At 45.5% G+C, this 15,570-nt stretch overlaps 1 protein-coding gene and 1 long non-coding RNA gene across 23 annotated transcripts in view; one reads left to right on the top strand and one right to left on the bottom strand.

The window, feature by feature from the left end:
* The window catches only part of STAC (SH3 and cysteine rich domain), a 146,230-nt gene extending 145,810 nt beyond the window's left edge, over positions 1-420 (bottom strand). Inside the window, exon 1 of one of the 3 annotated variants that reach the window (XM_051858945.2) lies at positions 17-420. In XM_051858945.2, coding sequence (XP_051714905.1) covers positions 17-127 — 111 coding nt within the window. In that variant the 5' untranslated portion in view covers positions 128-420. The remainder of the gene's footprint in view (positions 1-16) is intronic. The other 2 variants (XM_002716238.5, XM_070072956.1) reach the window with 2 other exon arrangements.
* LOC103350379 (uncharacterized) overlaps positions 1-15,570 on the top strand; it is a 547,263-nt gene that overhangs the window by 172,158 nt on the left and 359,535 nt on the right. The gene's annotated exons all lie outside the window — the stretch shown is intronic.

The raw sequence follows: 15,570 nt of genomic DNA, 5'->3' as shown, positions 1-15,570 counted from the left end.
CAAGTGTGCGCGGTACCTTGGATTCCTGGCTGCTGGTGGACGCGGGAGAGGGCGGCTGCTGGGCGCTCGCCGGCTCCTTGGGCAGCCCGTCCACGCCGTCCTCGCGGGCGCCGCTCGGAGGGATCATCGTGGCCGCGCGGGAACGGTGTTGGGCTCCCGGGGGAACAGCAGGCTCGCCCTCCTCGTGCGCACTGCCCGCCGCGCGCCCGCCCGCTCGCTCAGCCGCGGGTGCCGGGGACTCCCATCCTCGCCGAGGCGCCGACGTGCCCTCCTCCGGCCGCGCCCCCGCCCGGGGCCCTGCCCACGTCCTGGGCGCTCCCGCGCTCCCCGCCGCGCCCGCGCCCACCTCGCCGGCGACCGCGCTCTGTCGTGACTGCCACCCAGCCAGCGGCGGGCGGGCGGGCGGGCGAGCGGCCTGGGGCTCGCCCGCCCAGGGAGGGGGCGGCAGGGGGCGGCTCCGGGGCGGGGCCGCGCGGCCACCGCGGGAGTGGCGAGGGCAGGCGGGGCGCACCCCCCCACCCCGGGACTCTGCGCCGAGGCTGGGCGCGCGCTGGCTCCGGCCGGGGGGTGTCTCTTCCGCTGGGATGGCAGGCAATTCAGAGGCAGACGCCCATGAATAGAAAAGCCATCAATGATGCGAGCAGGAGGGACCACCTGCAGCAGCCGGCTCAGCCCTCGCCTCGGAGTGAGTGAGCGAGCGAGATGGTGACTTAGCGGAGCTATTTATAGGGTTCAGTGACGGCGCAGGGGCTGAGCGGGGTTCCCCGGCTCAGCTCTGACCCTGCGTGGACACCTGCTCCGGGGCGCGCTGTGCATTGGCACATGTTCTTGCCTTATTGAAGCATCAGTACCACAGCTACTTACTGTCTGGGGTGGGTAGTATCACCTCTGCTTTTTAGGTGAGGAAACCGAAGTTTTAGGGAGGCTAAGGGATTTGCTATGTCGCTAAACTGCAATTGGTGGAGTTGGGATTTTCCTTCATATCCACACTTAGGAAATCTGGAGACACAGGGACAGGCCCACTGGATACGGGTACAGAGGGGCGGTTTCCTGTCAAGACACAGCCTCTGTGTGTAAGAGAAGGAAGTACAGCAGGATAATTAGCCCCCCCCCCCCATTAATACAACAAAACTCCCGCCTTCGTTTTCTAACAGCAAATCGCAAGCTAATGTTTAGATTTTCTTGGTTAACTGTAGGTGCCAGCCTCAGGGGTGTGCAACCTGTGCAGTGACACAGTCCTGCCCTGGGTTCATGACTCAGATGATACCATCTTGAAATTCTCTAATTCATTCCAACAGGGAGCTGCATTTTTATTTTGCGCTGGGCTCTGCGGAGTGTGTCTGGTCCTGCACGCCTGCCCTGGCTTGTGTCTTTGGAAAGAACTGACTACTCTCTCAGTCCCAGACAGGAACCAAGAGCTGCTCTTCTAAGTGGCAGCCTCTTACTGGGCGTTTGTCTCCCGGAGTACTCTAAATTCCATGCTGACTCTTAGCCTCTCATTTAACCGGGCGAGATTGGCTACCCCAAGTGGTCACAGCACTGCTAAACAGAGACAAACGGTGGTGATCAGAGCGTGTGATGACAGGAGCAGTAATATCCACATATCTTTATCAAGCATCTGATTCTTTGTGAGACGGTGTGCTGGAGACTAATGTGCAGCATAGATTAAATCTGTTCTGGTACTTGGGTCTGGTGACAAACACTCAAGAGTATTAATCAAGTTTCTCTCTCTCTCTCTCTCTCACACACACACACACACACACACACTTTAAATAACTGTAATTGGGAAAAGTGCAGGACTCTAATAGAGTGTGTGCAGCTGTGAGGCCTGAATTCTCACCTAAGGCCAGAGTTGGTGTTCTCAGGAAGGGAAACCCCAGGGTGTGTTGTTGAATCCAGCCTTGGTAAGCAAGGACATCATGGCTTACAACAAGGACTTGTTCACCTTTGGATTTTATTTCTTCATGCATTAAGGTGTTATCCTTCCTTTTAGTAAGTGATTAGCTCTGATCAGCAGTAGTATTAGCCAGTAGTACAACTTTAACTGTTCTGTGAATGACATTTTTGTGCCTTTATTCCCCATCATTCCGGCCTTGACCCAGTAACACAGATCTCTAGCCTGATAAGTAATAGCCCCCTTTCCTAGGAAACGGTGCAATTATCTGTGTTTTCCCAAACAAAAGCGAGTCCTTGTTCATGTCTTTCTTTCAAATAGATACTTTCCTACCCCATCTTATAATTCCTTTTATTCTCCAACCACATCTCCCAGAATGTTTTACTCTGACATCTACTTCCTTGACCCGTATTTCTGATTGGCATTCCCGAGTCGATGCCGTGTTCCCATGGCATTCTTTCCTAAGTAACCAAGGATAAAGTCGCCTGCGGTTTCTGCTATGGGAGGGACTCTGTCATGCTCACCTTGCTTCTCCAGCCCCTGGCACACGGTAGTCACGGGTGGTTGTCCCAGTCGCCTCCCGGCTCTAAATGGTCTCGGCATCAGTTATTCCAAATGTTTGCGTGGAGAAAGACCTGGAGTGCTTCTAGAAAACAGTAGGATCTAAACTCAAACAATCTGCTCAAGGTTGGGGATTTTGTCTTTATTGCGTTAAAAGAGAATCTTAAGGTTGTGGCCATCTGTGAATGTGTATCTCATTGGCTTGCATGGAGATAAACGGTCTTCAAAAAGGGAAATTATAGCCGTAGCTCACCTCGGATACAGGAGTAGAAGTGGACAGAGGTATATGACTGTGGTGGGGAGCGGGCCCCTGGAAAAAATAGAAGTGCATTTGAGGCTTAGGTTATGGGTACTGCTGCTTTTGGGCCCTAGTAACCGTGCCTGATTTCAAGTCATGAAATGATGAGTCTGTCTACATTGTCACAAGTGCCAGACCTGTACCTGGTACTGACAAAACATGGATTAATTGATGGCAGTGCCTAAAGGAGAGAATTGATGGTCTCCCTATACTGGGGGTCAGTGGATTGATGACAAATAAAGCGATTCTTGAAGGATGGCTGATGAGACATGATGGCCCTGAGCAGAAAGGACCCTTTCCATGGCCGTGTGTGACACACCACAGGGACTCCCAGGAATCCTGTGGGGAGAACTTACGGAAGGCTGGAGATTCCGCCTCAGGAGCTCTGGTGCTTTGGTGACATTTTATATGTCTGTCAGGTTGCATTTCTTCTACTGTTGGCTGGTGAAGCCTGGGAGAAAGTTTTGCAAATAATCATTCTAAGTTGCAAGTCCATAGCAGGACCTAGTGATTTCTGTAGAGTCTAGAGTCCCTTCACGGTCCTTTCTATGCTTGATAAATCTCAAGCTATGTATGTTATGTACTGAAATTTATCTCCATAAACTTGAACTGCAAGCCCCCACTCCTGACCCGTTTACTAGTTCATTAATTTGTGAAGAAGGCCGGCGCCGCGGCTCACTAGGCTAATCCTCTGCCTTGTGGTGCCGGCACACCGGGTTCTAGTCCCAGTCGGGGTGCTGGATTCTGTCCCAGTTGCTCCTTTTCCAGTCCAGCTCTCTGCTGTGGCCCAGGAGTGCAGTGGAGGATGGCCCAAGTACTTGGGCCCTGCACCCCATGGGAGACCAGGAGAAGCACCTGGCTCTTGCCATCAGATCAGCGCAGTGCGCCGGCCGCGGCGGCCATTGGAGGGTGAATCAATGGCAAAGGAAGACCTTTCTCTCTGTCTCTCTCTCTCTCACTGTCCACTCTGCCTGTCAAAAAAAAAAAAATTTGTGAAGAAGCACAAGCCTCCTCCTGATCGCATCCAGTGACTGCGCAGAGGCGTGTGTGATGTCTTCACCCTCTCCCATTGCTCTGCTGTAAGTCTGGATAAAGAGGCTGGATATTCAGTCTGTGGATCTATGGATCTTGGATCTTGGTTTCTTCCAAAAGTTTTTGGTAAAAAAATACTAGTAAGGCTGCTTAGACAGGGCAGACATTAGAAAGGAGAACAAAAAAAAAAAAAAAAAAAAAAAAAAAGAAAAAAAACAGCAAAGAAGGGAAAGGGGGAGATAGAGTGCTCAGAGGCTGGAGTACTGATGAGGACAGAGGAGAGTGGGTCTCAAGGCGGCTGTCATTGGCCAATGCATCCAAGTCACCATGGATAAGGAGATACATGAGAAGGGAAGCAGATCTGGCAATTGGATTAATGATAATAATAGTATCAGCTGACCAGGGTTAGCTTCTCACATATTGTAGACATTCTGTAAATGTGATTTCATTTAATCCTTACAAAACCTTAGCGAGATAAAGACAGCTATCTGAGGCTCTACAGTGAGGGTGCGAGCTCAAACTCAGATGTGTCCTGCTCCTGGGTCAAGGTTTGGTCACTCTGCTCTGCTGCCATCCATACAATAGTGGAACCTGGATCCGCTGAAAAGGCAGCAGACCTCACGCAGAAGGAACAGTGCGATCTGAGAACCGAGACGTGACAGAGGACACAGGGAAAGTTCCCAACTCAGGGAGAGCTGCTCACTCTGCTCTTTTATCTTAAAAGCAAATGATGGGTGGATAGATACTTTGAAGGTGACGGTCGAGAACTCAAGACAACATTACCTGTCGCCCTCCACATGCTTTGCCCCATGACCTTCCTCCAAGCCCAGGAAACCAAGCTTTGCCTGAAGTCTTATAGCCAACAACAGGAACAACACCAAAAACCCCTTATTTTGAGCAACTGTTTGTGGAGGCTTGAGTCCTCACAGCAACTCATGATTGGTCTCTTCTGATAGTCAAACCTAATAATTTTATTTATTTATTTATTTTTTGACAGGCAGAGTGGACAGTGAGAGAGAGAGACAGAGAGAAAGGTCTTCCTTTTCCGTTGGTTCAGCCTCCAATGGCTGCCACGGCCGGTGTGCTGCGGCCGGCGCACCGCGCTGATCTGATGGCAGGAGCCAGGTGCTTCTCCTGGTCTCCCATGGGGTGCAGGGCCCAAGTACTTGGGCCATCCTCCACTGCACTCCCTGGCCACAGCGGAGAGCTGGCCTGGAAGAGGGGCAACCGGGACAGAATCCGGCACCCCGACTGGGACTAGAACCCGGTGTGCCGGTGCTGCAAGGCTAAGGATTAGCCTAGTGAGCCGTGGCGCTGGCCAAAAGCTAATAATTTTTTAAAAAAGATATATTTATTTGAAAAGCAGAGTGACAGAGAGAGAGGAAGCGGTAGAGTGAGAGGAAGAGGAAGATAGAGAGGGAGAGGAAGGGAAAGAGAAAGAGAGTGAGAGTGAGCTATCTTTCATCTGCTTCTTCCTTAAACATCAATAATGGACAGAGATGGGCCAGGCTGAAGCCAGGAGCCTGAAACCGCATCCAGGTTTCCCACATGGGTGCCAGGAGCCCAAGCACTTGAGCCATCTTTTTCCTACCTCCACAAGGTGCATAGCAGGAAGCTAGATTGGAAGTGGAGCAGCCAGAACCTGAAGCAGCACTCCGATATGGGATATTTGCATCACAAGTTGTAGCTTCACCTGCCGTGCCACAACATTGGCCCTGAAGAGCTAGTAATTTAATTTGGAGGCTCACAATGTCAGGGCAGGGCAAGTGAGAGCCAGAGTAAGCATTCTTCACTTGTTTTTTGAAATGCCAACTAATAATAACAGCAGCAATAATAATAGTAGGTCAGATTGCATAGTACTGTTTGACTGCATTTGGATTCTCCCCTCTAGGGACACCAGAAATGGGTAGAGTAGCAAAGCCCAAGCCTCATATAGCAGCTTACTTTCTGGGTTAAAATCTGCCTCTCTTGAAAACGCATGGCCGCCTCAGGTTGGTTATAATGTCTGTGAGGTTGGGAGCAGCTTGAATCTTTTATTCTGCATTTAGTGGGAAGGCCAAAGTCTTAACATCTTCACAACCCAGCCCTTCCACTTAGAAGCAGCAGGGTCTTGGACAAGTGACTTAATCCCTCTCAGCCTCAGTTTTCTCAGGTCTAAAATGGGATAATTATTCCTTCTTCATGGAGTTCTGTAAGAATTTAAAGTCCAGTATCCAGTATCCAGTGTCCAGTATCAAAAGTAGGTCTGTTCTACATGTCCAGAATTGTCAATGGCTCCTGTGTGGGGAGTTGAGAAGCAGCAGATATCTAAAATTCCTAGGGAATGCAGATAATGTAAGACCATCTTACAGATTTTGGTCTTAGACTAGTGATTAGCACATACTTTCACATGTTCTCTTCTCTGAGTTCAGGGAACTGGTTCAAGAGGCATACGATCCAGCCAACCCTGGTACTTTTGCCTGCAAAAATACCTTTTCTCAGGCTTTAGTGTTTGTGGTTTTCTGCATCTGGGAGAGCCCCATAGTCCCCATGTCCAGTTCTCCTCAGGGTTGGGGCTCAGCAACTATGATCTACATATATTGTCGTTCTTTCTTTGTCTTATTTTATGTCCTCTAGAAGCCAGGCTCAGTGAGGTCAGGGGCCTTCTCTCTCCTTTTTGCCTGATGTCCTTGATGCCTAGGCACTCATGGAGTAGGTGTCCAATGAGTAGGTGTTACATGAATGAATGACTGAAAGGCAAAGTTTCAGTGCTGCGAAGGAACTTGGCAATCTAGTGTAGAGGGGAGAACCAAAATCCAGATGTATTAAGTACTTGTTCAAAGTCAGTTAATATGTGGCACAATGAAACCTGACTACTTACTTGCCTGCCAATCCCATTGGTCATTGCTTCACTCAGCTTTGGAATTTATTACCTAACTTGCAAATAATAGTTCTTCTATTTTTCAAGCATGATTCAAAAAAAAGAATACTGGAAAAATTAAACATTTTCTAAAAATCTACCATTATTATATGATAATAAACACATAATAGCATTTTGATAAACCTCTTTCTAGAAACACATGAATTTATGGGTATATTTAAAGTTTATACTTATTTATATTTACACAAAACAATCTCAGGACAATAAGTGTGTTTGTCACCTATCATCTATTCAATAATGTGTCATAGAGACAATTTTGTGGTAATAGATCTAAGTACACTTCATCCTTTTTAATGACTGTTTGTAACACAGCATATAGATGCATCATAACTTATTTATGGGGGATCCTTTATGCTCTTTGCTAGGAACTGTTACGGAGCAATTAAAAACTCATTATCTCTTTTGTTCTAAATATCAACCTGGCACAGTGAGTGCTTTCAGATCATTTTGTTGATGAGGCAGTTGGAAGCCTGAAAGGCCTTATGCCTTCCCTAATGGGATATGGTAAGTGCACAGTGGGAATGCTAGCCCACATCTTTGGGCTCCCCCAGCACATAAGCAGACAACAAAACTCAGTGTGATCTCTGTGGTGTGAGAGACCCACACAACCTGACAGTGGATTGTGAGCAGTCAGCCAGTAAAGGACACAGAATGGAGATTTCTTAAACACACACACACACACACACACCTGGAAATAGAACTATCATATAATCAAGCAATCCCACTGCGGGGTACATATCTAAAAGACATGAAATCATTGCCTCAGAGAAATACCTATACCACCATGTTCATTGCCACACTTTTCACAATAAACAATCCATGGAATCCACCAAAGTGTCCATCATCAGATGAATGGATAAAATAAATGTAGCATATGTATACAATGCAGTATTATTTAGCAACCAAAGAATAAAATCCTATCATTTGCAGCAAAATGGATGGAACTGGAGTATATCCTATTGAGTAAAATAAGCCAGACACAGAAAGACACATACTGCATGTTCTCCCTTGTAAGTGAGAGCTAAAAACAACTCCTAAAACACAAAATCCTCTTTCTGAACACAGAATGTTTATTACTAGAGGCTGGGAGGGGTATGAGTGATAAAAGAAGCTTGGATGAAAAAGAAGTGGGGGGCCCAGTGGGGTGGCACAGTGGGTTAAGCCACATCTGTGATGCTGGTGTCCCTCAATTTGAGAGTGGGTGATGGGTACCAAATTTGAGTTACAACGAAGGAATAAGTTTCTAGTGTTACACAGCAAAATAGGGGAGACTACAGCTCATGCAAACCTAGTGGATGTAGTATGAACAATTGGAAGCAAAACGCTCTAAGCCACGAATCATAAGGTAACATCAAAGAAGCAGAATTTTGATTATCAATACACATTGACTGTATGTATCAAAATGTCACTCTGGAGCCCATGAGTATGTGCAATTATTGCTAATACTTTCTTTAACAAAAGGAAAGGAGGAAATGTATGCTGTGGACGGATCAGGTCCTCCAAGTGGAAAAGAATGCTGGGCAAGGTTCTGGTGGAATCTGAAGGGTGGCTGACATTTCTGGAAGGACTGTGGGAGCAAAGAGTCTTGAGCAGAATACGCAGGGAGAGTGCAGACATGGACATGTGCTTGTGGTGGAGATGGTCAGGTCTGGAGCCAAGAACGTCAGTTTCTTTGGGAATAACATTTACGATTTTATAGGCTATGCTTCAGAAAAGGGAAAGATTGGAGCTGGTGAAATTATCCGGATAAAATTATTATCCAGAGAATAAGGCCTGGGAGGAATGCTATTGGTTGCAACTAGGAACAGAGAGACGGGCAAAAACATCATCACACTGATTTTTGGAGGGTTAAATGGTCACAGAGGAAGAAGGAGCCTGGATTCTGGGAGTTCTGAGACACGCACACCACTCTCTATTCCTGGCAGCCAGACGCGGCTCGCTCTGGTTTGCCCCGAGGCAGCAGCTCATCCGTATATGGGGCCCTGCAGTTCAAATACACATAGAACTGGAACATTTACAACCTCTCCACGATTACGGACGGTCGACTTAACGCCATGTGTCTTAGATGCTGTGCTCCGTAGCCAGCAGTAGGACTGACTTTCAAAACAAAGAATGGGAACTCCAGCAAAACAGCTCGTAGCTGTGCCTCCTTACCCCTACAGCTTTGCACGTACTATGAAATATGCCCCCCAAAAGCACATAGAACTGTGCTGGGAGCAGATGAGCCTCAAGCATTCTCGGCAGTGCATTTTCCAGGGTGACGGTTATACTGCTGCCTTGTCTTTCTGCCTCCAGAACCCTTGATGTTCGATTGCTCACTTGGCAGCCATGGGCCATCCATCAGACCTTGACAATGGGCCTGGAAAAGATGACTCAGGCCTTATGCCTTAAATGCCAGCTTTCTCCTCTCCATAGCCGAGGAAAACTTACCCACGGAGCCAGCACTGAAGAAACATATCTACGTTTCATCCTCTTATTCTTGAAGAGTTAGCCACAAAGTGAGGATTTTGTGTCCTCGAATGTTAATAGTAATAGATAATGATAGTTAATGGTGATAGGTTATCAGATGCAGGGCCCAGGGGAGGAGGGATGCAGAGGGTTGTTACTGGGCATGCATTGTGGCCCAGTGGGTTAGGGCAATGACTGTGACGCTGACATCCCATATCAATGCCAGTTTGAGTTCCAGCCACTCTGCTTCTGACGCAGCTTCTTGCTCATGCACCTGGGAGTCAGTGGATGGGGGCTCAAGAACTGAGTTTCTCTCATCCACGTGGGAGACCCAGATGGAGTTCCTAGCTCCTGGCTTCAGTGAGCCCCAGCCATGGCTGTTGTGGGCACTTGGCTAGTGATCAGTGGATGGAAGATCTCCCACGTTCTGCCTGTTCGTCTGTCTCTCTCTTTCACTCTGCCTTTCAAATAAATCTTCAGAAGTGGATTGTTATTCAGATAGATCTTTGGTGCTTTTTGACTTCATTGTGCTCTCCTATTTCTTCCTTGAAGTACAAACTGCCAAAGTGCAGTCTATCAAGTGAATCGCCTAATACCGCGAGGAAGTTCGTCTGGGTAGAGCTTCATGTAATATAGAATTACTGAGTTACCCACACTACAATTAGAGCTGTTGATGTATGAAATAAGACAGACACCACTAGATTTTCAAAGTCGGCCTTATTTTAAAGCCATTTGCTTTTCTTTGACTCTGTTATAAAGTGGCTTCTACATCTTGTGTGGCCACAGGACAGGGAGCTAACATTCTGTTTAACATTTTTGATATCACTGCAAAATAATGTGTCAGTGTCTAAAAGAGCAAGGTCCTTTTTTTTTTAACTGATTGATTTATCAAAAGTTGCTGAGACCTGGTGCATAGTGGGTGCTTTGTTAGTTCCAAGGATATAGAAAGATATATAAAGGGATAACTCAAAAAACTTTATGGAAAAATGGAGTTAAAATAAACTTATTTTGCTGAAAAAATTTGAAATCTGTTCATAGTGTGCATTTCCATAGTTTTTAAAGTGTCCATGCACACAGGAAAGTTCAGCTTAATGAGAAAGGCAGGAATGGGGACACATAGTGAGTGTGGATGTAGAGGGCGGGGTGTGGGAACTGGGGGAAGAAGGGGCTACTTGTAGTGAGGAGCCCAGAGAAGGCTGCAGCAGAGAAAAGCAGTACTAGTGAACGGTGGTGCCTCACTGCTCTCCAGAAGGAGAGGAGGACGTCATTCTGCACAGGCTGAGGCTGGCATGCAGCCTGCTTGTGTCTTCTGCTGATAGTTCTGATGCTGTTGATGGAGATTCATTGTCATTACTTTGGAGGCAGTGAAGGGATCTAGAATTAAGTTAATCAGGGCATGCTGTTTTCACCTGTGCTTGCAAAGTCCCTTCTCATTTCAACTTATTTAACTCTCTGAAACTTTCCCCCATCTTCCCTCAAAATCCTCTCCCTTCAATAATAATTACTACATAGTTTTTGAGGTTTATATCTTAGACATGTATGAATATTTGAAAATGGGTGGAATTAATTTGTGTGGTGTTTTAATGTGGTGTGGCAATTTCCTTTCTTATTTAAGGAAATAGTTTAATTTTTCAAACTTTGTTAAGAGTAAAATATACAAAGATTACTTAAAATTGGTGAAGACCCATGTTGTTGAGTACATTGTATTCTCTTTTGTTGTTCCATAGAATTCTATTGTACAAATCTGCCATGATTTACTTATGGGTTGATGGATTGTCACATTGTTTCTAGTTTATATATATGTGTATACATATATATATACATACATACATATATATACATATATATGAGAGAACAACTAAAAGAGGAGAGAGAGCGAGAGCGAGAGTGAGAGAGAGAGATATCTCGCTCCTCTGCTGGTTTACTCCCCAAATAACCGCAACAGCCTGGACTGGACCAGGCTAAAGCCAAAAGTCAGGAACTCCATCCTGGTCTCCCACGAGGGAACTGGGGCTCAAGTACTCGTGCAACCTGCTCCCTTTGCAGGCACATTAGCAGGGAGCTGCATTAGAAGCACAGCAGCCAGGATGCAAACTGGCACCCTGGATAGCAGATGCTGGTGTTGCAGGTGGCAGCTTAAGCTACCTATGGCCCAACACCAGGACCTGTTCCACGACTTTTGATGCTAACATGCAAGCATTGATGACAAGTTCCAGTTGCTTTCAACACTGATATAGTCATTGTTCTTGATTTTGTTACTTTGGTTTTATTTGCATTTTCCTGATGATTAATACAGTTTAGCACTTTTGATTATTGGGCATTCAGATACTCTCACCAATATAAAGTAAAAGAAATGGACACAAAAGAATGCATACTATATCATGTCATGAGTAAAATTCAAAAAATCCCACTAATCCGCAGTAGTAGATACCATGGTAATGGTTACCTTTGGAGGAGAAGGATAGTTTATAATTTTTAAAGATTTATTTATTTATTTGAAAGTCAGAGTTACACAGAGAGAAGAGATAGAGATAGAGATAGAGATAGAGATAGAGAGAGAGAGAGAGAGAGAGAGAAGTCTTCTATCTGCTGGTTCACACCGCAGTTGGCTGTAATGGCTGGAGCTGTGCCGATCTGAAGCCAGGAGCCAGGAGCCTCCTCCAGGTCTCCCACGCAGGTGCAGGGGTCTAAGGACTTGGGCCATCTTCTACTGCTTTCCCAGGCCATAACAGAGAGCTGGATCAGAAGTGGAGCAGCCAGAACTTGAACCGGCGCCCATATGGGATGCTGGCACTGCAGATGGTGGCTTTACCCACTGCACCACAGCGCCATCCCCGATAGTTTATAATTGAGAAGAGGGAGAGCTCATGATTGGGGAGAATTATAGCTTCCTGCAGTGCCAACAGAGCCCTATTAATCCTCACTTTTGGTGATATAACTTGAGCTATATAATAACAATTTGTGAGATTTTTAAAAAATTCTTGTTTATTTATTTGAAAGAGCTACATAGAGATAGGGAGAGAGACAGAGAGAGAGAGAGAGAGAGAGAGAGAATCATCCCACCTGATGGTTCAGTGCTCAAAATTGCTGCAACGGCCAGGGCTGGGCCAGGCCAGAGCCAGGAGCCAGGAGCTTCATCTGGGTCTCCCACATGGGTACAGGGACCTAGGCACTTGGGCCATCTTTTCTGCTGCTTTCCCAGGTGCATTATCAGGGAGCTGGATCAGATGTAGAGCAGCCAGGACATGAGCTGGTGCCCATATTGGATGTCATCACAGCAGACAGCAACTCAACCCAGTACGCCACAGATATGCTTAATAAAATATTTAGATAAAACTTGGTAAGATGAAATAAACAGACAAAACAAAAGTGAACAGGCTTTTGTTTATGAGAGGAAGGAGCATATATATTTCTCCCCATTTCTCCCATTATAATAAATAGAATCAGTAGGCATTATGCATAAAAATGACATAACAAGACACTGAACTGTTAGGAGAAAAATGCTGATTGATTTAGACCTCTAGACTCAATGGTGACACAATGTTGGGTTCCCTGTTTTTGTGTGTGTGTGTGTCATATTTGAAGATGAGGAAGCGAACAGACAAAAAACACGCACCAGCAAAAAACATTTTTTTCTAGTTAAAGGGCTAATCAAGGGCCAGCATAACAAGACAGAAAACTCTAAGATAATAACTGCTCCTCACCAGCCAAATACCACGTAAAAACACTGTGGCTAAGCCTTGATCTATTCCATCATGGAATCCTAGCTTTTCAGGCTCCTCAGGGTGTAGAGGTCGCTCATTAAAGCAGGAAGCCAGGAATTTAATTTCCATCAACTCTTAATAAGACCTCTCCCAGTAGAGATTATGTGAGGAGTGAGACTTTCATCCTCACCATAAAGTAATGAAGAATCCACTTTATCCTGAAGAATCTAGAATTCAGGCTCTTTTTGTTTGTGACAAGGTGGTACCGGTCCCCCTTCCCCTCTAAGGGTACCCTAAGAGAAAGTCAGTTAGAAGAGAAGGTTTAAATAAGACTTTAATTAGAATCCCATAGTGGAATACAAAATGCCCAGATTTCAACAAAAATTATTTATTATATTGAGAAACTTGAAGATAGTAAATGGAATGAAAAAAGCAGCCAATAGATGCCAATGCTGAGATGACAGATGTGCTAGGATTGCCTGACAAATGTTTGGTAGTAATGTGATACAAATACTTCAATCATCAATTACAAACGTGTAAACTAATTGAGAAAACAGAAAACTTAAGCATAGAATACTTCAGCAAATGAATAGAAGAACTGATTACTGGCTACCTGGGTTAAGGAGGGGGTGGGGCAGAGAGAAGTGAACGACATTGTGGTTGTATTTGTTCTGTATCTTTCCTGATGAAGATCAATATTGTGGTAGCAATGATTCTGTGATTCTGCAAGATGCTACCACTGGGGTAGTACAAGTGGTCTCTATTCTCAACTATGTGTGAAATCTATAAATATCTCTATATAAAGAGCATAGTTAAAAATATAAAAAGTGATAAAATACATGAGTAACCACAGCTGATTTTTACATCAGGATTAAAAAAAAATTTTTGAAAAGTATTACAATCTGCTCATTGTTTACTTTTCAGAAAAATGAAAATCAAAGCTAACATTGTATTTGCTTTCACCATTAGCTCTATGAAAATAAGAGAATGATAGCTTTTATCTCCAGGGAGAATAGAGGAGATTTATACTCCCAAGCTAATTGCCCCAGTCTCTTGAAAACTACATGTTGCAATAGCCACTCAGATGAATAATTCAATTGTGTCTGTGACTGAATTTCTGCGGTATAATCATATAAAAATCAGAGCATTAGTGCATTAGGAAATGAGCAAGGAGGGGGTAAAAGAGAGCTTACTGTTTTTTTCTTATAATCTTTATATAGTTATCCTACCTGTAATGGTAATCCTGACAAAAGTAAGAAAAAAAATAATGAGAGAGATTAAGAAAAAAGGGTGATTCCTGGTTCATCTTTAATATATAAAACTAGGAAGATATCACTCCTGTTCTTAGGACAAGAAAAAGCTTGAATAAATTAAGAATGAACAACTTTTCTTAGACCCATCTAAGAATTTAGGCCACAGGGTAAACCTGGAGAGGAGGGATATGGAGATTACAAATGAGGTCAGCTTATTTTGAGACAAATCTACTAAAACCCAAGCTGGCAGAAATTCTGACCAAAGAGCAATTTCTATGAACTGTTAGATGCTGAGGGTAGGGGAGCCTGAGAGTGAAACATACCTATGGACCTTGTCCAACGATGGACATCTATTTTTAAAATTTATTTGAAAAGGAGAGAGAGAGAGAGAATCTTGCAACCATTGGTTCCCTCCCATAAAGGCCATAACAGTCAGATCTGGGCTAGGCTGAATCCGGGAGCCCGAGCATCGAGGTCCCACACGTGGATGGTGTGGGCCTAAGTTCTTGGGCCGTATTCTTATGGCTTCCCAGGTGCATTAGCAGGGAGCTGGATTGTAAGCAGAGCAGCCGGGCAAGGAATCAGCCCTCCAATACGCACTTCCAGGTCTAACTTGCTGTGTGACAAAACTGGCCCCAGGCTGGGTGTTTGATAGTCTCATGGGCTTTACTTCTAGAAATACCAGCAGATTATCACAGTGAAGATCACAGAAAACCCCCTCATATTTGGCATTGGGTAAGAGGAAAAAATAGCCATTTTTTCATAGCCCCCTCCCACCCCCCAAATCTCCGTAATAGACTCAAATATTCTAAGATAAACTTTTATGGAACCTAATCTAACCTGGATGTGGAGGTAGGGTAGGGTAAGCAGCCAACTCCTGATGCATTTAGCCTTTGTCTCTTGTTTTTTTTATTTTTATTTTTTTAATTTTAATTTTAATTTATTTTTATTTTTGACAGGCAGAGTGGACAGTGAGAGAGAGAGAGACAGAGAGAAAGGTCTTCCTTTGCCGTTGGTTCACCCTCCAATGGCCGCCGCGGCTGGCGCGCTGAGGCCAGCGCACTGCGCTGATCCGATGGCAGGAGCCAGGAGCCAGGTGCTTTTCCTGGTCTCCCATGGGGTGCAGGGCCCAAGCACCTGGGCCATCCTCCACTGCACTCCCTGGCCACAGCAGAGAGCTGGCTTGGAAGAGGGGCAACCGGGACAGAATCCGGCACCCCAACCGGGGCTAGAACCCGGTGTGGTGGCGCTGCAAGGCGGAGGATTAGCCTAGTGAGCCACGGCACCGGCCTAGCCTCTGTCTCTTATCTAGGGGAAGGAAGAAAGCTTAGAATTATTTGTGTCCCCACGACACAAGCCTATTGGAAGTCTGACTTACAATCATAACACTGTGGAATATGTTCCTTCTTCCTGTACCTTGCTGCCAAACCAACTAATATTACAGCAGTAGACTGAAGAGA

Source organism: Oryctolagus cuniculus, chromosome 4 (genome assembly GCF_964237555.1).
Source record: "Oryctolagus cuniculus chromosome 4, mOryCun1.1, whole genome shotgun sequence".
NCBI lineage: Eukaryota > Metazoa > Chordata > Mammalia > Lagomorpha > Leporidae > Oryctolagus > Oryctolagus cuniculus.
Note: the sequence above shows the minus strand (reverse complement) of the source record. Positions and strands in the feature narration are given on the sequence as shown.